Source organism: Talaromyces proteolyticus, assembly GCF_021365285.1.
Source record: "Talaromyces proteolyticus strain PMI_201 chromosome Unknown BGW36scaffold_4, whole genome shotgun sequence".
Taxonomy (NCBI): domain Eukaryota; kingdom Fungi; phylum Ascomycota; class Eurotiomycetes; order Eurotiales; family Trichocomaceae; genus Talaromyces; species Talaromyces proteolyticus.
In genome coordinates this window covers 2505721-2529174 of record NW_025764280.1, presented here as the reverse complement: position 1 = coordinate 2529174, position 23454 = coordinate 2505721, and the positions used below count along the sequence as shown (strand labels likewise).

The 23454-nt window shown below is 45.9% G+C and overlaps 8 protein-coding genes across 8 annotated transcripts; 4 read left to right on the top strand and 4 right to left on the bottom strand.

The window, feature by feature from the left end:
* Positions 1 to 293: 293 nt before the first annotated feature.
* Positions 294 to 1411, bottom strand: BGW36DRAFT_292952 (fumarylacetoacetate hydrolase family protein; the record flags this gene model as incomplete). Its single annotated transcript, XM_046210948.1, has 5 exons — positions 294 to 469; positions 525 to 849; positions 927 to 1040; positions 1105 to 1185; positions 1244 to 1411. The coding sequence occupies 5 exons, from the start codon at positions 1409 to 1411 to the stop codon at positions 294 to 296; spliced, it is 864 nt and encodes a 287-aa protein (XP_046074693.1).
* A 247-nt stretch (positions 1412 to 1658) lies between these two features.
* BGW36DRAFT_375350 (uncharacterized protein) lies at positions 1659 to 3272 on the top strand. The gene is made up of 6 exons (XM_046215754.1): positions 1659 to 1961; positions 2032 to 2256; positions 2318 to 2325; positions 2387 to 2538; positions 2608 to 2702; positions 2750 to 3272. Exons 1-6 carry the CDS (start codon positions 1918 to 1920, stop codon positions 3093 to 3095), a joined length of 870 nt encoding a protein of 289 aa, XP_046074692.1. The 5' UTR covers positions 1659 to 1917; the 3' UTR covers positions 3096 to 3272.
* A 388-nt stretch (positions 3273 to 3660) lies between these two features.
* BGW36DRAFT_395936 (putative alpha/beta hydrolase) lies at positions 3661 to 5346 on the top strand (the record flags this gene model as incomplete). Its single annotated transcript, XM_046218107.1, has 3 exons — positions 3661 to 5161; positions 5192 to 5251; positions 5279 to 5346. 3 exons carry the CDS (start codon positions 3661 to 3663, stop codon positions 5344 to 5346), a joined length of 1629 nt encoding a protein of 542 aa, XP_046074691.1.
* Positions 5347 to 12492: 7146 nt separating this feature from the next.
* BGW36DRAFT_425783 (uncharacterized protein) lies at positions 12493 to 13774 on the top strand (the record flags this gene model as incomplete). The annotated part of the gene is made up of 3 exons (XM_046220163.1): positions 12493 to 12510; positions 12560 to 12759; positions 12808 to 13774. The coding sequence occupies 3 exons, from the start codon at positions 12493 to 12495 to the stop codon at positions 13772 to 13774; spliced, it is 1185 nt and encodes a 394-aa protein (XP_046074690.1).
* A 1310-nt stretch (positions 13775 to 15084) lies between these two features.
* BGW36DRAFT_357616 (uncharacterized protein) lies at positions 15085 to 15396 on the bottom strand (the record flags this gene model as incomplete). Its single annotated transcript, XM_046213893.1, has 1 exon — positions 15085 to 15396. The coding sequence occupies one exon, from the start codon at positions 15394 to 15396 to the stop codon at positions 15085 to 15087; it is 312 nt and encodes a 103-aa protein (XP_046074689.1).
* Positions 15397 to 18284: 2888 nt separating this feature from the next.
* Positions 18285 to 19623, top strand: BGW36DRAFT_406110 (ankyrin repeat-containing domain protein; the record flags this gene model as incomplete). The annotated part of the gene is made up of 2 exons (XM_046218987.1): positions 18285 to 19336; positions 19457 to 19623. The coding sequence occupies one exon, from the start codon at positions 18285 to 18287 to the stop codon at positions 19323 to 19325; it is 1041 nt and encodes a 346-aa protein (XP_046074688.1). The 3' UTR covers positions 19326 to 19336; positions 19457 to 19623.
* A 201-nt stretch (positions 19624 to 19824) lies between these two features.
* Positions 19825 to 21145, bottom strand: BGW36DRAFT_138958 (uncharacterized protein). Its single transcript, XM_046209423.1, has 2 exons — positions 21074 to 21145; positions 19825 to 21018 (listed from the first exon to the last, which is right to left on the bottom strand). Exon 2 carries the CDS (start codon positions 20931 to 20933, stop codon positions 19890 to 19892), a length of 1044 nt encoding a protein of 347 aa, XP_046074687.1. The 5' UTR covers positions 20934 to 21018; positions 21074 to 21145; the 3' UTR covers positions 19825 to 19889.
* A 719-nt stretch (positions 21146 to 21864) lies between these two features.
* On the bottom strand, positions 21865 to 23021 carry BGW36DRAFT_138950 (AhpC/TSA antioxidant enzyme-domain-containing protein). The gene is made up of 2 exons (XM_046209422.1): positions 22745 to 23021; positions 21865 to 22659 (listed from the first exon to the last, which is right to left on the bottom strand). The coding sequence occupies exons 1-2, from the start codon at positions 22890 to 22892 to the stop codon at positions 22145 to 22147; spliced, it is 663 nt and encodes a 220-aa protein (XP_046074686.1). The 5' UTR covers positions 22893 to 23021; the 3' UTR covers positions 21865 to 22144.
* Positions 23022 to 23454: the final 433 nt, after the last annotated feature.

Sequence of the window (23454 nt, the reverse complement as noted above, 5' to 3'; positions counted from 1 at the left end):
AATCCTGACTACGTTTGACATATTTAGGAGCAGGAAAACCGTGATGAATAATCGAACTTTCCTTATCTAAGATTCTGCTTATTCGCCATGCTATATGAACTATATAAATTTATATTTTACATGTTTCCGAGAAGACATCAATTGATATCTACAGCCACCCACTCAATCGATGAATGATAATGCTCACAAGTCCTCGTAGATATGTAAAACTTTGTGATACCACGAATCCGTCAGCGCGAATCATTTCTTACGGGTGTTATTAATATAGTTCCCAAGGGCAGATTATGAAAAACTTACAGTAGTGAATCTTGGCCATCCGGAAAAACAATCTTGTTGCGAAGAATTCCTATCCCATCTATCTCTACTTCCACCACCTCGTTTTGCCGTAGAAACCTCTTGGGTGTCATGAATGCACCTACGCCGGCTGGGGTGCCTGTCATAACCGCAGTATACGCGGGTATAGTTGTGCCTGGATTTTACATATCAGCTTTATTTTTATAATAATAAAGGGTGGGTATTCCTACTCTGACTCATGAAGCTAAGAACCTGCGCCGGCGAAAATATTCGATCCTTTTGAATCTCAACATTTTGCATAACTTGCCCGTTGACCCGTGTCGTCAATTTTGTTTTCTTGCCACTGTTGAATTGCTCTGGGCTGACGAGTACAGGCCCGATAGGCGCAAATTTATCGAATGCCTTTGCATAGTAAAATTGCCCACCGTTTTGCGCTGGAAGCTGGAAAAACCGGCAGCTGAGATCGTTGCCTACTGTGTACCCCAGAATACATGCCTCTGCTTCGTCTATACTGATATCTCGACATTCTCGGGATGTGACAAAGACGAGTTCACCCTGTAAAATATTAAGAGTGCATTTTGCTTAGTCGTCTCTTTTTGTAAAAACTTGACAAGAAATTAAATGTAGCGTACCTCCCAGTCTGGAAAATTTGATGCACAATAGCGACTCATCCGAATGTCCTCTTCAGCCGATGCCAGAGCAGCAGGCGGCTTGGTCCACACCGGTGGGTTCATGGGAATATTGAGCTATCCATACGATCAGTACATGGAACCGCCTAAATTATAGATTGGCAAGCTAGAAGATTCGCACCTTGGCTTCCTTTGCATGGGATCGATAATTGAGCCCGACACAGTAGATAGGTAAGTCGGCTCGTGGCAATGGAGCAAGTAACTGGGACCAGATAATCTTGAGCATTGCTATATACAATCAGTATGAGAATAACGCATACCTTTCCGAAAGCGACTTCCACCGGATTTTGGGTGTTTGTGAGATCATCATATGTCCGATACGCTGTTATGGATGATCCTGCTGGTGGTATTTCTGATGTTGTGCTAAGATCGGCGAAGAATGTCTCTCCCCCGGACTCGAAGCGGATCAGTCGCGAAAATGGCTTCATATTGTACGCGTGCTGGAAATGATATGCTATCGCATGAAACATGAATTTTGAAGTTAAACATTATTTATTAAAATACATAAACAGTTCCCGACGTAACGGTCGCTCCATTGCGGCCCGTGCTAGTTGGTACGGTTGGAGTCTCTCCGTGGAGGAACTTCACGCGTTCCCATAGAGATCTGTCATTTCGGAGGAATAACGAATAATATCAGGTCATCGCCGTGAAGTCGCTGAGATGGCAATATACGGGCGTTTTAGATGGTTGATTATTGATATAGTTAATATATGAACAGTTAACCTCGGTTAAACTAGCGCCTATCATGTGGAGGCAGTAATATCAGCCCTTGTATATGCCGGTACCGTGCTGGCCGTGTGCTATGTCGGTCGCGTGCTATGTCAGTGCCCATCCTATACGTACCTTTTTGTTGCAGCGAGTTTCTCATTCAATAAATTTTGAAAATCCTATATTTCCTCTCTCTTTTTGAATTACCATTTCCTCAATTGTAAAGATGGCTAGTTCCACAGACTCTCGCAAATCGGTGCTTATCACCGGGTACACCTTAACCCTTGATGGATACGCCCCTTGTCTAGAAATGTATGCTGACCTTTTTCCTTCAACCAAGGTGCTCCCCTGGAGGAATTGGCCACTCTTTGAGTCATACCTTTCATAAACGGGGCCTACGCGTTTTCGCGACAGCAAGAGATCGGTCCAAAATCGCTGATCTTGAAGCTGTTGGAATCGAGACTCTAGATCTCGTGGTTGATGATTTGCAGAGCGTGCAAGCCTGTTTTACAGAAATCGAGTCACGAGTAGGCTCAAAGGGGTTGGATTATTTGGTTAATAATGCGTAATATTTTGCCGGCCCTCCTCGCCCTTGTATGGTCAAAAGCTAACATATGATGTTACAGTGGACGAAGTATGATGGATTTAAGCCCTGTCATAGAACCGGTTGGATTGAGCTGAATGTTTTGTTACAGATTACACTGTTCCAGCTATGGAGGTCGATCTCCAAGAAGCACGAGCAGTCTTCGAGACCAACTTCTTTGCTGTGATTACAATGTGCCAAAAATTCCTACCCTTGCTTATGAAAGCAAAGGGGACGGTCGTGCAGATTGGCTCTGTATCAGGAGTGAGTCAAATAAATCCCTTGTTCACACGGAGCGTCCACAATCTGACTGGAACGTTTTGTTGGAATTAGATAGTCCCATATGTTTTTGGCTCGGTGTATAATGCCTCCAAAGCAGCTCTCCATTCATTCAGCGACACCCTGAGAATTGAGCTTGAACCATTCGAGTATGGAATGCCCCCATCTCCTTTTATCCTATGTTAATATTTTGTAGCGTGAAAGTGATCGTTGTTGTTACTGGAGGCGTCCAATCTCAGATTGCCCGTGAGGATCGCCAACTTCTCCCCAACTCAATCTACCAGCCCATCATGAACGAGTACCATCGTCGCGTCAAGCACAGCCAAGAAGGGGCCATGAACAGTGATGCCTATGCTCGGAGCGTAGTGTCACAGGTCCTAGGAAGCACATCCTCGACTTCTCGGTGGTACCGGAATTGGATATGGGAGGGGAACCGCACGCGCATGATTAAGTTTTTGGCAGGTGGGTGGCTGTGGTTTGGGTTCTATGGATGGTTTTTCCGGCGCATGTTCAATCTGAATAAGCTCAGAGCAAAGAAATGAGTCGATGCTCTTTTTGAATGTATGTAGCTGTCGAGCTTATTGATTGAATATTTTAGATCTGCATCCTGTACTTTGATTGTGAGAAAAATGAATTCCAGCTGTTGTTTGGCAATGTCACTATATTAAACGGAAAGATATATGGCGCTATCTTATCGGCAACTGCCCCGCCACGCCTTCCGACGCTGCAAACATATTTCCCCCCCGGCAATGCGTCTCGGCTAATGCTCATCACTGCCACGCTCGCAGGTTGACACAATGGTATTGCGCCAAATAATTAGAAAACCAACCTTTTCACCATCCTGAAGAATGCAACCCTCTTTTTGGAAGCGATTGCTGCCCTGCTCTGACGTTACTATTGAGCTGATTCCTGGATGCGGGGGGCTGATCGGTGATGTCTCCGAGAGCTAGTTGTATAGGTGAGCAATGGATGGATAAATCTTTTGGAGGTCACTTGTTATTCCTAGTTGTTCCGGAGAACAATTAATTCAGTCAATATTATGATGGTCTTTTCACTAACAACCTCATTCCAGACATCTCCTTGGAATATTGAAACACAACCGCCAAAATGACCGCCGGCCTCCTCTACGTAACTATGCAGCCGCAGTGCGGCTTGCCGGATGCTCAGTTCCACGACTGGTACAATAACGAACACGGCCCCCTTCGCCTGCGTCTTCCTTTCTTCCCCAACGGCTTCCGCTATCGCGCAACCGACGCCGACGCCGAGAGTCCCTACAGCGCAACAAAGCACGAATGGGTGGCTCTGTATGATATCACTGACTCGGCAGAGTTTGTGCGCCCGCCATATACCACCCTGCGCGAAGACACTATCAAGACGGAGCGCGAGAAGCAGACTATGTCACAGATCTCAGTCGACAGACGCATGTTTGACTTTGTAAAGGAATGGAAAGCGGATGACTACAAGCAGGCGGAGGACATCGACGCGGATTCAGAGGGGACTGTGTTAATCTCAGTGTGCTTCAAGATCCAGCCTGGAACAGAGGACAAGCTTACTAGTTGGTATAACGAGGAACACGTTGACATGCTGAAAAAGGTGCCTGGCTGGCGCCGCTCAAGGCGTTTTGTTACTTCCTCCGTTCTCAATCCATCGGCGGAGACGAAGGAGTACCTGGCGCTGCATGAGTATGCGCCCAAGAATGGCCTTGGAGGGCCTGAGTTCAAGGCTGCCACGTCATCGGATAGGGCCAAGGATGTTTATGGTACTGTAGTTTCTGGCCGTGTCCGACGTGCGTATCAATGGTACTACACATTTGGACCGGCGCCAAGAGACCTGAATTCGTTATCTGATGCTGCATACGCGGCCACATTTTCATCTCGGGACGGACTGACCAAGACCTTTTCTGCGTCAACAACAGCCAATAAGCGAGCTCTGATCCAGTCATTCGTCACTACCCCAGACGGGGTGCAGCTTCCCTTCAAGCTCGAAGGAAGCTCTAATCCAGAGGCGCCTCTGATCGTCTTTGTGAACTCCATCCTGTCTGATTGGGGCATCTGGGACGAGTTCCTGGATTTGTTTTTCGCAAAGCCAGAGAACCGGAAATACCGCGTTCTACGCTACCGCCCACGGGGTCGTGCCAGTGACCCAGGCGAGACGCCAATCACACTCGATCTGCTGAGCCAAGACGTCATCACCATCCTCGATGCCATGCGCGTGCAAAAGGCAGCGTTCGTAATCGGAGTCAGCCTAGGCGGCGCCACATCACTCAATGTCGCACTCAAATACCCCTCTCGTGTGCAGAGCTTCATTGCTTGTGACACCAACTCCCTGGCACCGCCTAGCAACCCAACCGCATGGGGAGAACGCATCGCCTTGGCCGAAAACGACCCACAAGCGCCAACCGATCCATCCACCGGTGCCAGGCTTGTCGGCGAAAAACTGGCTGAAGCGACCACACGCCGCTGGTTTGTGGCTGAAAGCTACGACGGCGGTGTGGGCCAAGCACGCGCCGAGAAGGTCAAAAAGTATGTCTTTGACAACCACCTTGAAGGATTTAAAAAGAGCGTCAAAGCCCTGTACTCGTACGACTTGCGGGACGCTATGAAGACCGGTACCGTTCGGGGTCTATTCGTTGTTGGAGCCGGAGATGGGGTGTTACCACAGGGAATGAAGAAGATGGCTGAGGATTATGGTGGGAATGGTACTGCTGAGCTGGCTATCATTGAAGGAGCGGGCCATTTGCCAATGGCTGAGCAGCCTGAGAAGTTCTTGGAGGCTGTAGAGGGGTTTCTGTAGGTGCCTAGCAGATTGTCTACTAACCGTATATTAATGACTACACCTCACCATTTGTATGCATATAAACGAGGCAATCGATTGTCCTAATCGTTTCCGTATACAAAGAACTAGTCCTTACCGCGGCCGATTCTAGTGGAGCCCAGGCCACCTTCCTATTCGGGATGTCGGCCCTAATTTTTCCTTCGAATTTTGTGTTTGATATGCTCCAACTGATACCGCCCTTCCAGCCCCTAGACTAATATGAGTATCACGAGTAAGCCACTAGGCACATAAACAAAGCTGTTTGTTAGCTCTTCTTATATCCTTCTTTTTTCCTTTACGGAATCTTTCCTTCTTCCACATTTCATCTCACTAGAGAGTCGATGATACTATTATCATAGCGTTGGGGCTTACATACTGCTTTCTATCCTCATATCACTATACTTATTGCAAGTTTATCATTTCGCTCGCGGTCAGGTCTTAGCTTGGATCAAAAAATTGGATGTCCATTTGAGGATTGTCCTTTTCTTGGGATTGAATCCGGTGTCTCTGATTCCTTGCCCAACAGATGCTAAATGGTGGATAGAGAGCTCGGGAGGTCAAGTTCACATTGTTATATTGGTCGGAGTTGATAGGGCGAACCGCAACTTGAAAAATGTGTTTTAAGACCTACCGAGTCGGGTTTCAGATCCTCCCGACAGGTGTCTTTTCGATAGTCGGTGAAATCATGAATCTCTTCCGGCGACCTTCAAAATGGAGCAACTAGACCTGCCGCACATGCCGAGCTTGCCGCCTTCGAGAAGGTCCTGAAAATCCCCAGCCTACCTCACGAGGACGCAGCTGCGGGCAATTCGAATCGAATTTATAAATCTTGCTATTCAGATGAATGTCCGGCGAAGAATTCACTATGCCAAGCTACTCGCGTCAATGCCCTAATCGAAGCAAACAAGCTGATGTATCTTTTAAGCTAACCCATTAAGAACGAAAGTGGCCTACTGTAGCAGTAGAAGTTGGATACACTGAATCAAGAGCAAAACTTGCAAAGGATATCGCTTGGTGGATTAATGAATCCAGGGGCAAAGTCAAACATAGGATCAAAATCGACGCCAAGCGATCAGATAATAATGAAATATTGTCAAGGATTCTAGGATTCCTAGAATAACGTCCACAGCAAATTACAAAAACGTCAAGAGGGCGACTTCAATTGTTCATCTACCACCACCTCAAATAAAGCAGAAAATTACAATCAAAAGAGGAAAAGCCAATCTCGGCCATCTCGATGAAGGGGCTAACGATTCCTCTATCCAATAACGAATTCTTCCAACAAAACCGGCGAAGGGAACATCTTAAAAGCCATTGTCCAGAAGTTTCGTTCCATTATATCATGTCGCACAATCTGGATGTGTCCGTTGGCACAATCGCTCTCAGCCAGGTTGGGGGGATGTATATTTTTTCCGAACAACATAACCATGATGAATCCGGATATGGACTAAACGTTCTACCGCACGTTCGTCCACTTCATGCGAAGCTCCAGCACGTAGCGGTGTGTGGTCAGCTACACGGTCAATAAACCTTCAGTATGACTGGTTGTCGATCCACCTCATCCCGAATTCCCCTCGACTCCAGGATCCTACCAGCAAACGGATCGGCGAGGACACCCCTGTTGCGATCCGGCGCGAACTCGTATGCACCCTGTCCCTCACTGAGAGGATGCAATGCAACTGAGACGCGGCCAAGCTCATCAATTGCCTTGCAATGCAGGAAGAGGACGGGAATCGCGCCAGTTGGAATTTCGGCAACGTACGCTGCCTTCAGTTACTCGATACCTTGCTATACATCTATCCTATGGAGAAAGTTCTCCGTGCAGATCAGCGCTCGATAAAGATGGCCACCAGATCGTTAAGAGACAAGGAAAGGATGAAAATTTGGAATCATCATCCACAGCTCAGCAAGAAAAACTCTCGAACTACATATTCCTGACTCACACTAAACAGTGGGTGAAAAGGGTCCTCGATAAACCACTTCCTTATGCAAGGTCATCGCTAAGGTGAGAGTCGTAGGCGTCCTCTATTGGCTGCTTCTATATGGAGAACACAAATATGTCTCCCGTTTCATGGTCGGAGAAATCCGGTTGTTATAACCGACCACGCCTACATTAGCCCGAGCGTCCTTCCACACGCGGTGGGAGCGCCAATATGTCTCCCGTTTCATGGACGGAGAAATCAGGCTATCTACAACCGACTACACCTTCATTATCCTAAAAAAGAATCGGAAAATCTCCGGGCTAGCTGGTAGAGCCGGTTGATATGCCTTACTTATCCTTTAGTCGACCCGCAGAATCGGAAACGGCAGTAGAATGCCATTTCCTAATCACTCAATGCAAAAAGCAGGCTTATAAATTATCAAATGCTGCTTGGAAAGGAGTGCTCGATCAGCTTGAGGGATATCTTTAGGACCAATAGGGGAAACATAGTTGGCCACACAAATCCTATGGTATCGTCGCTGTCGGGAGGTAGGTTTTATTTTACAGATGGGATATCAGAAAGCCGATTTGAACAAAGTACCTACTGAGGTGGCTCGCGGCACGAGATCAATTGATGGTTTCAACTAAATGACTCACGAAGACGAGGATTGTGACGGCCTGGTGAACTATGGCCTCAGACAGCGAGTTACCTTGACCAGGTGCGTGTGTTCATAGTATAATGAAACACCTAAAACTTCATGCCTAGTTTTCTAGATAATAGACACCGATGAATTCAATTATTGACTGATCTACCTCAAGGATTACTGATTGAACGGAAAGGCTGACTTACGTTTTACGGTGCTTCGAAGGAATAAAAAATAGTCATTTACTGCTGACGGATCACGGTCCCTACTTACGTTCCCGGTTCAACAAAGGCCAGTGGAAAACAGCCGGCCGCGGATGACGATTGCAACGTCAAGACTAAGGACGAAGCAAAGAAAAGATCTGTAGGCTTCTGATACAATACAAACTTCTCCAAAGCCTGTATTCAATATGAGCGACATAATCAATGAGCCGGCATCTCAGTTTATACTCTTTGATCCGATATCAAATACTAAATACCACTATGCCCTCCAGTGAAGCGTTGAAAACGAGAAGGCAAGCCTCTAGTAGCGCAGACAAATACTTTTCACCTACGCTCAAAACACAGATAACAGATATCTCACCACATATTCTTTGATAGCCAGCACTTACGACTCATAGCACATTTTCTTACGGCTACCGAATGATTTAATTTCACGATGGGGCTCTTAGAGGCGATTATGACATTGATATTGCAGTTTTCTTTGATTAATCCTTTAACGAGGACGTTGAGGTTTATTTTTTTTAGAGAGGATTTTCTTATGCCAATATAGCTCATTGTTATTCTGCCAGCCTCTACCCATAGAGGATTAGAATTCCCGTGCATTACACCGTCTATCTAGTATCTAGCTGCTGCGCAGGCTGCTGGCACTTCTATCTAACCAGAATCAATCAATAACTTCAAACCAGATACTTCTCCAGGCTTTATGCCTAACAACTTTAAACTATAATGTCTGGACAGACGGAGTCTTACCGCAAATTTCACGCCGTAGTATACACCGTAGCCTTCCTAACATCAATAGCCAGTGAGTGTATCTTGCTGGCAAACGAGAAATGATTACTAACGAACATCTGATCTAGCTACGGGAGATAGTTGCAGGAAAGATGTGAGTATCTGGAATATCCAGTAACCCTAACATCAAGTTTCCAAGTTTTAAACCTGAAAACTTCACTCCTGAAGGGGGCTCCCAACAAAGGACAAAAGCGAAAACCGGAACTGGATATGTTCGTGGTAGTGCCCGTATAATTAATATGAGTTGTGTGTGTGTGTGTGTGTGTGTGTAGGAAAAGAGGAAGATTCTACTCAGGGCTACAAACACGTGCCTGAATCCGTCCTATCATCATCAAAACACCTCGCCTACGCCTCACATTATCGCACAAATATTATACGATACCCGAAGCGGACGAGATGGTCGCAAAAAGGGATATTAAAGCTTACATCGTGAAACTGAAGGTCGACAACTTCAAAGGCATCCAGGGACGTCTTGAAAAGAAGCTTGACGAATGCAAAGAAGCCAAAAGCGAAACCGGAGAGTTGATGCAGATTGTGGAGAACAATCGCGTAACGGCAACGTTGCACAATCGTTACTACCATATTATGTCCTTGGCGACGAATTCGCACGCTCTACATGTACCCGTACAGCGCTCTCTAGGGTCGTATACAAGCTCAACCTCTAGGACTGGACGGAAATAATGTAATTGGCTTTTCTTGCATCTTGTGCATCCGACTCTCATCCATAAATCCGTCTTCCTGCCGGCCTGATCTCCTCTCAAAGCTGAGCGCTCAACAGGAAGTTGATTTATTCTATTATTTAAGGATGTAAGATGGAAAAGCAGCCTTCCCTCTCTACCCAAAAAGAAAGAAAGTTATGAAGGATGACACGTAACATACAAGTTGACAATTCATATTCTCTCAATCGATTACGAAACATGTTCATCTTAGGCTTAAACCAGAACTAGCCCGTTCTCAACCATGGCCCAATTAACTCCCGAGGCAGATATGCTTCAGGCAACTGTGTAAAATACCCATATGAAGGAGGAATAATTCTGTATCACATCATTGATCTCTATCAAGGATATGCAAATTTACGTTCTCAATAATAAAACCTTAGTCATAGGCGAGGATTACGACAAGCCACCGGCTGACCACATTGAAGGTATAAACCTATAATATTCATAGAACACCACAACACCACGCCAAACAAGCTTCAGTCGATGATCCTCGGGCTTTCCCACAAATAAAAAGCTTAAGCGCATCAGCTGATATCCGATTGTGTCCTACTTACCTAACGTCAACTATTGTTCATTTCCGCAATTTGAGTTTAGAGCAAGGATGCCTTGTCCCATTTGGGAAACATTTCCATTTTGGGAAAGATAGGCTACAATGTTTTACACTTATCATAAATCGCAACCAAAAGCCTTGTCTTTTTTTTATCTAGCATAATACTTCTTTCTGCTTGGTGACCACTCGTTACTGGTGAAATTTCCAATCAAGCAAAGAAACAATATGATGCATCCGGTCGATCAAATTTCTCGGCCGCAGAACGCCTACCTGGGTCAGGCTCCCCCCAGCTATTCGCAGGCAACGGTGCAACATCAGACGATTTTAATGGGCCAGCGTGACCCGGAGGCGAATACAAGACCGTGCGATTGCAGATCTGAACACTCATCTGGCAGAAGAAGGAGAAATTTGAGTCGTGCGATACCTTTTGTTTTAATTGGTATCTTCCTTGTCTCAATCATTCTGCTAAATGTTGGTAACGGCAAGAGGTAGCGGTAAAGCCGAAAAATATTTCTCTAATACTCCCACGACAAAGAGGTGGCCTGGAAGAAATGTATTTTTCAGAGAGGCCTCTCATCCTTGCTTCCATATCTTTCAAAGAAAACTAGCATGAACGCTGCTGAACGGATTTTGCACTGCTTATTTCTACAAGGTGGTTTGTTTTTCCTCTCATGTAGTCTAAAATTCAGAATGTTAAGATCATTTGAAATTGTGATATTCCAGTTGCCAATGCCGGGGCTAAGACGATCAAAACATCTAGAATGTATGGTATCGTTCACCTTTTACCTACATACAATAAAATAAAATGATACACCATGAGAACTACCCTGCGTTTTTTTTGAGTGACGGACACTATTGAATGTACATTTAACGAGTCAATTCATTGGCGCTTAATAGACCAATGAATAGACTGCGAGGAGAACATCCGGTGGTTATATGCTGAGATAGCGGTAGTATCTATCTAGTATTCTATACTATGATTCCACTGTAGCACTGAGGACAGCAGCTATAGCGCTTTCTCTGCATTCTGCGAGAATATCGGACTCTGTATTCTGCGTAATAGTTTCGCTGTGGTGTTTAGACATGCTGTGTCTGGTCAGCGCATTATCAAAGCTTGTCTCTGACGATCAAGGTTGTCTCGGCCAGTCATGGGCCGACAAGGTTCACGTGGACGGCTAGTCCCGACCAGCCTATAGGTAATGACCAGTTCCTCAGGCAGATGTGCTAGTGCCTTAGAGTCTGGTTGATGCCTTGATGCCTGAGTGCCTGGGTGCCTAGTAACATCCCGCCTTGGCGCCAAGATTCATGCCCCAGGAACCAATTAGGCGCTATGATGCATTATTATTGCAGGGTTAGAGAAAACGCCGCCGCGACACTTCATTTCCTCTCTCTTACACGTCATTTGGCATTCATTTCGTTTAATTGCTCTTTTAATTTTATTCTCCAACAGCTGGTGCCAACACAAAGTCTGCTGGCCCAATTCATCAGGTACAACTACACACCACATACTCTACATACTCTACATAGTCGATACTTCGGTACGGGAGGGTCATACAACAATCACATTTACAAGGATCACAAGGACGGCCTCGGCGCAGTTGGCCTGGTGGCGTGAGGCTTGCGGAGAATATCGACAATGCAAAGTCATTATGCAAGGCTCCCCAGTAGCAGGATGGCTGGGCTAATAACATCACAGCTGAGGGCCCCCACTACCTAACTGTTGACTTACTCCATAGCGGCATAGATTGCCACTACAGCGCAGGCCAATAATCCTGTCTTGGAATGAGGAACAGGAACAAGTAGATAGACGGAGAACACCGACTAATCATGTTCTAAGTACAAAGCAGTCAGGCACAGTTCTGGCTGGGCCCAATCAGGCGGCGGCGGTACGGCGTGCGGGGAACAGTGCGCGCCGACTAAATCGCTAAATCGTCTCGGTTGTTTCATCGCGCTGGCTCGCCAGCACTATGCTGCTGTGATTGGCCTGTCGCTGGCCTGCGATCAGCGCCTCCTGCAGCCAGTCCGATAAATTTTCCTCGGTGTCCCTGGCGTAGGCCGCTCTACTGGCAGAACACTGTTGTTTCAGGTGGAGTAGTGGGCACGTCGGCGCTGGACCATGATTCACCTGTGAGGATGCCTGCCTGGGATGAATCATGCTGCGAATAATCATTTATATAAATCGCTCACGCCCACGCGGCGGTGTCCCTCCTTCTCTTCTTTTCTCTTGGTAAGTAAGCGAGACTTCTTCCACTCCCTCGACGCTCTTTTTTTTCCAGGCATCATGTCTGTCATTCCTTTTGTGAGTTCCATCTTGACTTCTGTATAGGGCTTGTACTAACCTCCTCAAGATCCTGGCTGCCGGCAGCCTTCCAGCACTCATTTTCGGAGCCCCGGTTCCATCCCTTCCCTCTCGCGATGTTGCAGGAGCAGCAAGCGTTCATTCATTCCCCAAGCGTGATACAAGTGCCTACACCGTCTTCGGCGGCAATGGCGAGGTCTCTGACGGCTGGCCCGCCATCAACGACTGGATCTCGTCGTTTGATGAGATGTAAGCTTTCCTCTCCTCGTCGGAATAGAGCATGACTAACGTGTGTAGGTTTTCAAACAATAAGGAAGTCTTGTCCAGCTCTTGTGCCCAGTGGAACGTCCCCAACAACTCAGACGACGAGATAAGCGCCCTGTCTGACAGTATCCAATCCGTCGCTAAGTCTACCGGTGTCGATGCCCGCTTCATTCTCGCCATCGTTATGCAAGAGAGCAATGGCTGTGTGCGTGCTCCCACCACCAACTACGGCGTCATCAACCCTGGCCTCATGCAAAGCCACGACGGCACTGGATCCTGCAACAATGGAGGTGTCCTCAGCCCATGCCCCTCCAGCCAGATCACCCAAATGATCACCGACGGTACTGCTGGCACCTCCAGCGGTGATGGTCTCAAGCAACTCCTCGCCCAGGCTGGCGCTGACGACGTTACCAAGTACTACAAGGCCGCTCGACTCTACAACTCTGGTTCCATCGCCAGCGGCGGCAACCTCGGCCAGGGCATTGCTACTCACTGCTACGTCTCCGATGTTGCCAACCGTCTTCTGGGCTGGGCCACTGGTGCTAGCTCATGCAATACTGGCACCATTGGGTCTCTTACCAGCGCCCAGGGCTCGTTCACTTCTGGTGGGAACGGCGGTTCCTCGGGTACCACGACTACTTCAGCCTCGCCCACCGTTGCCCCCGTCACCAGCGTCGCTCCCTCGCCAGAACCCACCACCCCCGCTCCAGTCACCACGACTGCTGCTGTTCCAACTACCACCGCCGCACCCGCTCCAGCAGCCACCACCACTGTTGCTGCCGCTGCCGGTGCGACTCCCGCTTCTTCTTCGTCTGGCCCCGTCTACCCCCAGGCCAAATCCGCCTGCAAGAAGTACTACACCGTGGTGTCCGGCGACTACTGTCTCCGGGTTGAGGCTGAAGCCGGCATCACGGCGTCCCAGCTCATGGACTGGAATCCAGGTCTGGACTCATCTTGCAGCAACCTGTGGCTAGGCTATCAATACTGCATTGAGGCTTAAGGCGACCATTTTTTTTATTTTCTGCTTCTATCATTTTCGGTGTACATAATTCACCCGAAACAAAAAAGACAGGCAATATCGCATCGTAGACCATATGCCTTCGGGTCTTTGTCCTGCTTATAGGTTTCTCTGTGAGGCCGTCATTGAGCGCTCGTTTTACGAATGAAACGACTTAGCCAATCAATTGATACCTTTGATTTACCAACCCTGTATTTTTCCTAGTCGTAAGAATAACAGTAGCAAAGCACCGTCTTTTAATTCCTGCTAGGCGTCGAATGACTCTCTAAGCACATGATATGCCAATCGCCATCTGTTTGAGGAGCTTAACACTATTAGCAACCTACAGAACAGAAAATAGCGTCCGTAAATACCTTATCCAAATTCTAGCCCAATAGCAGACGCCCAAGGAAGTTGGTGAAATTCAGAGCGGCAGAAGAGTATCGACCACTTTACTAGGTGTATATATCACGTGTCCTGACTCATGTACTTGAAGCCATTCCCAATCGGGTACGCTTCACCATAACCGGCGAATATGGTTGTAAAATACCGACTAGATATTGTTAACAAGAAGCACTTCAGAAATATTATTCTGTTCTGTTGTAAATGGCGGCCTGGTCGACGTGGCCGAAAAACACGACATCAGCTATGATCTGGAGGTGATCATCATGCCAAACTGCATGGCGTAACCCTCAATTTGGTGTAACGCGGATAACCCACATTACGATATAGAAAATATAGAAAATATCGGCATCAGTTCTATAAGCGACAACGCGATCCTGAGACCATCCAATGTTCTGACAACGCTGACACGGTTGGTAATGAGGGCTATCCCGAGCTCTCTTGAACTCATCTGTAGTTACAACTCTCAGTCTAGCCACCTTTTTCGCAAGAAGCTGAATTGTCGAATGATCGCCCCCCCTTTATAGTAGCCATCAACTGTGAAGCTCCATCTTCCCTATCCTTAGCGGAAACACAAGCCGTTAAGAAAATACGGACCATGTCGCAACGCCGATGATACGCAGCTGTTGAACAAGAATGAAAGCACTGATCCAAAAACCGCTTGCGAATCAAAAATTGGACCATCGTCGTATCACCCGCCGCCGCGCCTTAGTTAACAGCCCGTATAAATCCACAAAGTCGTCGTCTATTTGTACATTTCTATCGAGCAAGGCCTTCGCTGCTTGTGGTTTGCGATCCCAGACTGTCCTTTGTAATAATTTGTTGAGCCATATTTCCGTCGTAAATATGGTTTGTTGATCGGCATCTGACAAGAGGCTGAGCACATCGGTGTGACCCAAGAGAGCAGCGATCTACTGGGGATGCACATTGGGCTTCATTGCTAGACTCGGAGATATGTCTCCTAGAAACACTCCATCGAAACCAGAGAGTTGTTCTAGTCTTCCTCCGGCTTTGAAAACTTCCACGGCTAACCAGTGAATTCCTTGGCAGGCAGTATGAAGAAGAGTAAGGCTATTGTAGTATCGGACGTTGTATTTGTAGAGATAGAGGAGCAGGAGCTCGTAAAGATGTTGGGATATTCGGACGAGAGCGTTGAGGTAGCTTTGATCGGGTGTCTTGGCAATAAGAAGGACGAGTTCGTTTGGCAGATTGGTGAAGGACATCGATGACGGTTTCCCAAAAGGCCCAAAATCGGGTGCTGAGGTAGAATATAGGAGGGTAACATGCAAGGACGATGGCTTTATGTCGCAAGTCAGGCGCGCTCATGTGATTCCTTTGTGTTGTTTAGGCAACTACAGAATACTTCCATAGAACCGAGACTGATATGCGCCGTAGGTCTACATCATCTTAATCAAAAGAACCAGATGACATATTCAATTTGGAATCAAGATAGATAGCTATTGCATGCATTGCGAAATAATCATAGAAGAGGATGAGATATAGGAAAGTTAAGTTTCTGAATTGGAATATTTGCCCTGGGCCCAAGTGCCTTCCACGACCTTCATTAAACGAACTGCAAACTGCTAGAAAATTGTAACATGCTGTGTCTTCCCGAAAGTCATTGCGATTTCTATACGGTCCTAGTCAGTAATAGAAACAGAATATCAAAGAGTGAAACCTTATTCTGGTCAGTCGAACTGTGGCCAAAACTGCACAGATATCGGTGTCGACTGCACCCTGATGGAATACGACGTAAAAGAACATAGGGTTGATACTGCTAACAAAAGAAAGTTTCTTGATATCGGACATTAATTGGCTGTCTCTCACTCACTTGAGCTTGAGAATTTCCAAACCGACTGCTATTCTCAAGATGCGGTTGTTTCGTTGATCTTCACCAAAAGCTTGAGGTGCTGAGCCCAGTGGTCTCGAAGGTCGAATTCACTTTGGAGTAAACCCTTAGCCACCTCAAATTTGCGATTTCCACAGGCTTCAATTATTTCTGATGTGTCTTTCCAGGTTTTGCGCCGTTCTGTAGAAGAACTTCAACAATACCAAGAGAGTTGTTTTTGTGGCCCAGGAGAGCATGCCCTTGCCTCCACTTCCAAAATTAGGATCAAGACCACCACGTACAAACAATTTCACTATCTCAGTATGTCCTTCAGTCACAGCGTAGTAGCAGGCTGTTTGGCACTGTCGAATAAAAACAGCCCTTTCGCATTTGGGGAGCTTCCTTCAGCGCACGAATGATCATCCTGCGTCTTTGAACCTAGACTATGCTGCAATCGCGAGTGGAGACCACATTTGCTGATTTTGCCTTTCCTTAGATGGAATAAGGGCCCCATGACTGATAAGTAATCAGATCATTTCATGATGTCGCCTTTGAATAGCACAACACAATGGTTTCAAAGGTCGCGTCATAGGACCCTGAAAATAGCGAAACCCAATATGCTCCTCGCCGATATTCATTCCACCGGTAAGTAGAAGCTTAGCCATTCTAATATGTCCATAATGAGCTGCATAACACAGTGAAAAAACGGCAAGTCGATGATCGACTTTGAATTTCCAATACCTATCATCGACGAGACCCGGGAAAGAAATAGTATCGAATTTAAACCTTTAGGCTAAGAAGGTTTGACGGTGTTTGAGGTCTATCATTCACAATGGAATACATTATTCAGTAGTGTGCGTCCCCGATTTCATGCAATACGACGATAAAGGTATTTATTGAGGACGTCGCGCAAGGACTTGCGTGCTTTGATCATTCGTCTGATATCGTCTGAGTCCAGATAATCAGCAAAGAGATACAGCAATTTGGTTGAGAGCGATGAAAGACGGCATTGACCCTTCCCTTTGACATTTAGCAACGTGTCTGGTCTCTGGTAGCTTGCGAGAGCCCAGTCTACGTCATGGCCTGGCGACATTTTAGGCAGTATAGTGATAGGTCAACGAGGCCATTTGGCCAGCGAAGGGGACTCATTAGACTCGCACTGTGTGTCGAGCGTGAGATGTATTCAGGAGGAGAAAACGTGCTGATAAATGGGATGATATAGAAGACAACTGCTGTGAGTATGCGGAGTGAAAGGAGAAAAAACGATAAATGTTACGCGCAGAGCGGCCTACTTATAGGACGGAACTCATGTGATATCCGTAGAACTTTCAATTGAGCAAACATTTTGGACCACAGAAAATATCTTAATGAATGTCACAATGAGGAGAAAGGCTTGGAAAGTAACTTAATGTCAGCACGATGGTAAGATGATGGGGCAAGGAAAATCCTTAGGCGAGCGATCTCAGCAAATTCTTGGGCTTGCTTTTTCGAGGTGAGATATTCGACTATATCCGAGCACGCTGAAATCCTAAGTCGCCGTCAGAATCGACGTTGTAGTCAAAGGTGATTGTTCAAAGATACTCTGTATATGGCATCAGGTTTTTAGTAGGCATTCACATTCACACTTGGGCTGGGCAAACGGAAATATCACCGAAACTAATATGTAGCGTTTTCGACCGAATCAATATCAATATAACTAAGATTAATACGATAGTGGACGTACTTGGCTTATAGATTACTCTAATAATCATGAGTTCTTTGGTTTCTATATGTAGTTTCCATAACCTAAGTAATTCTCCTCTTGATGAAATCATATTTTTGAAGAGAAGGCGAAGATATAGTTTTTCACCCTTAGTATCCTAGGAATTCCCTCCATGGTTGATTTAGTATACTTCCATTTTCTCCCATTTCTTACATTTCCAAATGAAGGGTTAGTATGAAGAAAAGATTGTTTTATCTGCCGATGAGGTAGCCATGGTCATGTGATGCCTTGTGTGTTATTCAGGCAAGAACAACAAACGGCCGTTTGTATGGTTGTACATTGTTTCGTCTGATCGTGTCTTGCGCTGTTATCTTCTCGAACAATGGCCATTGCCTATGCCGCGCGCTTACACGGTTGGTTAATATCTCCCTTCTAATTTTGAATTTGTTGCCCACGCAAAGACTCTCTTCCTCCGACCACCAGTGCGCCTACCTGATATCGAGTTGCCGTCTCTGTACTCGCCAACCCTTCAAACTCTTACGGAATCCTTGCGCTGACCGGCAAGAGACAGCTTCATCAAGATGAGTGTCTCTTCCGTCGGCCGGCCCAATAATTCCAACAAATGCTATCTTCTATCGCTTCCAAATGAGCTATTGCATCTCATATCCAATCACCTTGGTGCCAAAGAAGTAACACGAATGATTACGACATGCAGATGCCTGTTTGCGGTCCTCGACACGTACCTCTATCGTCGTATTGCTGTCATTCCTACCACCGGCTACAATAATGATCTTACTCGCTGTGTACTCAAAGCTTCTGAGGGAAATAAGCCAGACATTCTCTCAAAGCTTCTCGCATTAGGGGCAAACTTTGGGTTATATAAGGGCTACTACTCAGGCTACCACTATCATGGTTATACCTCCTACCCTTTGAGACGCGCGGCTGAACTTGGTCATGTATCAATCGTTGAGCTTCTAATTAGTGGTGGAATGCCCATCAACCTTGGAGAAGGGGAGTACTGTGGAGCTTCTGCGCTGATGGGTGCCATACGACAGAATCAAATTGAAGTGATCAGGTTGTTGATCAGTCATCGTGCCAACCTTGTCCCTTATGGACCCTACCGACATAATCTCCCATTGGCGATTGCTGCTTCTCATGGGTTCAAAGATGCAGTAGAACTACTACTCCATAAATTAAAGGCCGGCGACTACCCTAGCAAGACCATTCGCAGCCATTGCCGGGAGGCGTTCTATATTTCACTATGTCACGGTTATTTCGAAATCCTGAAATTTCTTCTCGACGGTGGACTCGATCCTAATTTTGCAAGGGGCCACAGTAGCATGCTTTATCATGCTGTAAACAGATCTCGTGGCCCGATCGTGGAACTCCTCTTGAAACACGGTGCAACGGCCAGAGACAACGATCCTCTGTTGATGATGGCTTGCCGGAATAAAAGCTTCGACGTGGCAGAGATTTTGCTCAAAGCCAAATTGAGCCGGAAGTATTTAAAGTGGGAGCTCGAATGGGCCATCCATATGGCGGAAACCGCGGATCGTGCCGATGTCGCAAAACTTGTACGCCAGTTGCTTCGAAGACAGTCGCGAATGAAAAATCAGAAATAGGTGGTAACCAGGTATGTTGTTCCTTTGTCTCTTCAGAATATTTCTGCTCCCCTCTCGTTTATTTCATTTGTTTTCCTCTAAATTACATTTGTGCCCAAAGAGGTCTTACTGACACTTTTCATCTTTTCCAGGCAAAACACCTCCTCAGCAGCAGGCGACGAAATGATTCTTCGGAATGAAGTCTAATTATTGCTATTAGGACTACTTATTCTAACAGCTCTCAGCATGGTGAACCAACAAGGGACTTTACACTATACTTTTTACAACGAACAATACAATTCATGCAACTTGGCATGATTTGTTATCAGGGAAAATATCACTCATGTATCAAAATTATCTAGCTCAAGTCGCTGCATCAAAGGTTCGTTTTATTTCGTAAGTTTCACGAAAAAAGACAGTTTCGGAATAAAGACGTGTGGCATCCACTACTTTTAGTCATAGTCGTAATACAGACAAATATGACTACATTAGTTTTAAGGGAGCTGTCGTTCGACCAGCAAACCGACATGAAACAGTATTAGTTCATTAATATTAACTGCCTTATTAAATTCACTATATTCACATTTAAGCTTCTGGCCCCTCGTTTGGTCGAGAGGTGCTCTCATGAATATCATTTACATGTACACCATGCTGTTCCTCATTACTGACATGTGTCAATGGGTCAATCTCACTTGGCTCCCAGGCAGGCAGCTCAACGGGTGCGAGAAACTGTATTCCCGACTCCCGCGTTGGATCAGATCCCGGTAGTTCGGGTTTGTAATGCCATAGTTCTGTATTCTGTGTAGCTTGGGAGCTCCTGACACCCTGTGAGAGGGTTGGGCTGTACATATATCCTTTGCCGTCATCGGTATATCTCTTTTCGGCGTTGAGAGTACCATCATCGGCAGGTATCTCGGAAGCTTTTGATCGTCGTCTGCGGCGGAGAAATAGCCAGAATAATGCAGCAAAGCCGGCTAGTGCGGCGGCCAGGATCAAGGATATGATGATCGCGTTGCGTGCTGAGGTTGACAAACCGCCATTAGAGGTGTTGGGCGTAGTCACACCTGTAGAGGAGGAGATGGCTGAAGTAGTGGCCGAAGTCTGAGGTGAGGGGGGCAAGGATGTTGTGCTCGTACTACTTTGAGTAGTAGCAGGCGTGTCTCCTACGGAGGATGTCGAAGTTGTAAAAGTCGTGGAAGCTGAAGTTGAGGTTGAAGCTGCACTTGATGTTGAGGTTGAAGATGCACTTGATGTTGATGTCGAAGAAGCTCTCGTCGTCACGGAAAATGAAGAACCCTGAACCGAGAAAGAATCGCTAGTACCAGTATTCGTGGAGTCGCTGGAATCGGATATGTTGATAACGTAGTGTGAATCCGACGGTATATCCGAAGGGACAGTCCATGTATAAGCCCCTATGTTGGTTGTACCTTTTATAATGGTGTCCGAATAATCTGCATCCTGTGATTGCAATCGCAGGTCGACTTTCCCACCATTAGAGGGAGTCCAATTAAATGTGATAACCTGATTTGGCTGCAATGTATTCTTTGAGAGACTGCTAAATTTGAAGTCGGCGACAGTCAAGGGAGTAATACCGAATAGGAACCCCAGAATAAAGATTTTTCGAGACATGATCAAGGGATTTTGGGGGGTGGCAAAGAATATTCTGAGAACCACGAAGCTGATCTTGGATTAACGCGGCTTTCAGATTTCAATTCTAGGATCCATTTCAGCATTGCCTTTTCATAGTGTAGGAAAGTTGTGAAGCAAACAGGCAGGGCGAAATGAACGGGAGAGGCCTCCGTACGAAAAAGGGACGATGGTCATAATTAGTCCAGCAGTAATTAACTAATGCTCTTAGTGTGTGACGTGCCCGTACTTGCACAAAGAAAAACGAAATTGCTCGATTGTTGGAGCTACATATCGAACTAGTCGCAAATCGATCCCTGTTCATGCGGCACAGCAGATACATGGCCATTCAGCGATCAAAGCAATTCTTAGTCTAGCCTAGTGTCTCTCTCGGGTAGCCATGGAAGTTCGGAACCATGCAGGTATAGCGGCGAGTCTTTGCTTCTTTGGGAGATAGTGTCAATGTCCGTTTTCTGGAGGCTGGTTTTGTAATTTGTTTTTCCTTCTGATCATTATTTTCCTCTGGCAATAATATGAATTCTGGCTGAGTCCCATGCTTGGCTGTGGACCTTTGACTTTCGGCTTCGGGCTTCGAACAACGTTGTTGTCGAATTAGCCGTCGAGGCTGATAGCAAAGGCTGCACAGCCTAGGCATTCATGCATCTCAGCAAACCGGGCGTGGTGGCTCTGCGTGGCCGAGGGTGATTTATTCTAATTTTAGGGTCGTTACCGATCATGTGTTGCTTGATTCTGTCGATGTGCCACAACCCAGCAATATCCAGTATTTTAGTTATGCCCATTCAACGTGAAATTCCACGTTATTTCGATGCTAAATTAGATTAGTTCAGCACTTCAGTATTGACCATAAGAAAGTCGGAGTCGTCACTACGTGTGTAGACTGGTAGTGGGCTGCTGTGCATAATTTAAACTGTGATAAGGCAAGGGACCGTGGGAGTTATCAATGTTTCCAAGGCCTTGCCGGAATCTATCTGCCAACCTTGGGATGATTTAGCAAATCGTATTGGTCGTTTAATTTACTGGTTGTTCTTTTATAGTGAAGGGGAAAGAGAAATAACTTTTCTGCTTATATCAATTATAAAATAAGCTCATATTTATAATGTTTGGTATAGTTAATAGACACCTTTGCGCACGTGCACACCAAGAAAATAGGACAGAACATTGTTATAATACACGCATCAAAACAGATCGCACCATCAGTACTTTCTAATATTTCCTTGCATCATCCCAATTTGGGTTTCGTCCAATTGAATTATCTTGAGCAATTCTCCTGCTGACAAATGATCGGAAACATGTGTCATGCGATGCACATACTGCAGTTTCCCTCCTTTGAATATCCACTCGCCACCATTCTGATTCCAACTCCCACCTTTGAAAGCTCTTGACGGCCCACTTCGGAACATTTGCTTCAATGCCTGAAAGAGACTGAGAAGATATGATCTTTTGGTGTACTCTGGGGGGCGAACCATCCCGGCTAATGTTCTTTTCATACTAAGTGTCTCGTATATGGTCCCAGAACGGTCGGTATATATTGGGAACGCGTCGGTGGTCTCGTCCATATACGGTACAATCAGTGAGTGATCTCCGCATCCGATGACAATAAGTTGTGTCGGGCCGGCTGGGGCCGGAAGATTGGAGAGGAAGGTATTTGTGACGTGCCTCGATAGGGCTCGAACATAGTCTTGATCATAAGCACAGAAAAAATGTCGGACTGATTGTATAAGACACATTTAATGGTTAGTATTTCCGATTTTTAAATAAACAAGAAAGACCTCAAGGTAGTTATTAATACGAACTAAATATGACCACTGTGGTGATGCAGTCCCCTTTGCCTGCTACAAGCTCTCCGAATTTAATGGAGCTACCATCAGGCGATTGAAGATCGAGATGATAGGCTTCACAAAGTTTCTCATCAGTAGGTGGGGAATTGAGTAAACTCAACATGTCCGATTATTTCCTGAATGTTTCATTGGAATGCGTGACATATAGTTATCAATTCGAATCTCTAGGCCTTGAATTCGACTATTTATAATTGACTGAAGCTGGTTGACGGTTATCTTGAGTGTGCTTCATTGACCAGATATAGAAACCGTGAGTCGTGACGTCACCGGAATGACTAATGATATGTGACCCGATTTAGAATATCTTTTATATCGATACAACTGCAGTATCAGCAATAAATAAATTTTCGCCAAAACCTACTTAGGGTAGTAGATTCTTGCTGGCTGCTCCTAGTGGTGGTGCATGGGCTTGTTCTTTCCTAGTGCTATCAATTACGCTGCTGGGGCTACAATCTCCGTCGAAATGATGATATTTGATAATAGTACTCCAACCTTCTCTGAGTGATTTTGAAAGGAGAAACATCAGCTACAGTAGATTGCATAATCAGCTTGACATTCATAATGAAGGTTAAATCGAACTAAACACATGTCAAGATAGACTAGGATGCATATGGCTTAGTTTGGGAATAATATTAGTTTGATATGGTAATGTACAGTATGATTAC

What these genes read in the sequence shown, in the direction of transcription:
- BGW36DRAFT_375350 (XM_046215754.1), top strand. Translation starts at nt 1,918, where the DNA reads ATGGCTAGTTCCACAGACTCTCGCAAATCGGTGCTTATCACCGG. An exon ending in AAATCGGTGCTTATCACCGG is followed by an intron (nt 1,962 to 2,031) that starts GTACACCTTAAC and finishes CCTTCAACCAAG; the next exon opens with GTGCTCCCCTGGAGGAATTG. An exon ending in ATTGAGCTTGAACCATTCGA is followed by an intron (nt 2,703 to 2,749) that starts GTATGGAATGCC and finishes AATATTTTGTAG; the next exon opens with CGTGAAAGTGATCGTTGTTG.
- BGW36DRAFT_138958 (XM_046209423.1), bottom strand. Translation starts at nt 20,933, where the DNA reads ATGTCTCGAAAAATCTTTATTCTGGGGTTCCTATTCGGTATTACTCCC.
- BGW36DRAFT_138950 (XM_046209422.1), bottom strand. Translation starts at nt 22,892, where the DNA reads ATGTTGAGTTTACTCAATTCCCCACCTACTGATGAGAAACTTTGTGAA. An exon ending in CACCACAGTGGTCATATTTA is followed by an intron (nt 22,660 to 22,744) that starts GTTCGTATTAAT and finishes TTATACAATCAG; the next exon opens with TCCGACATTTTTTCTGTGCT.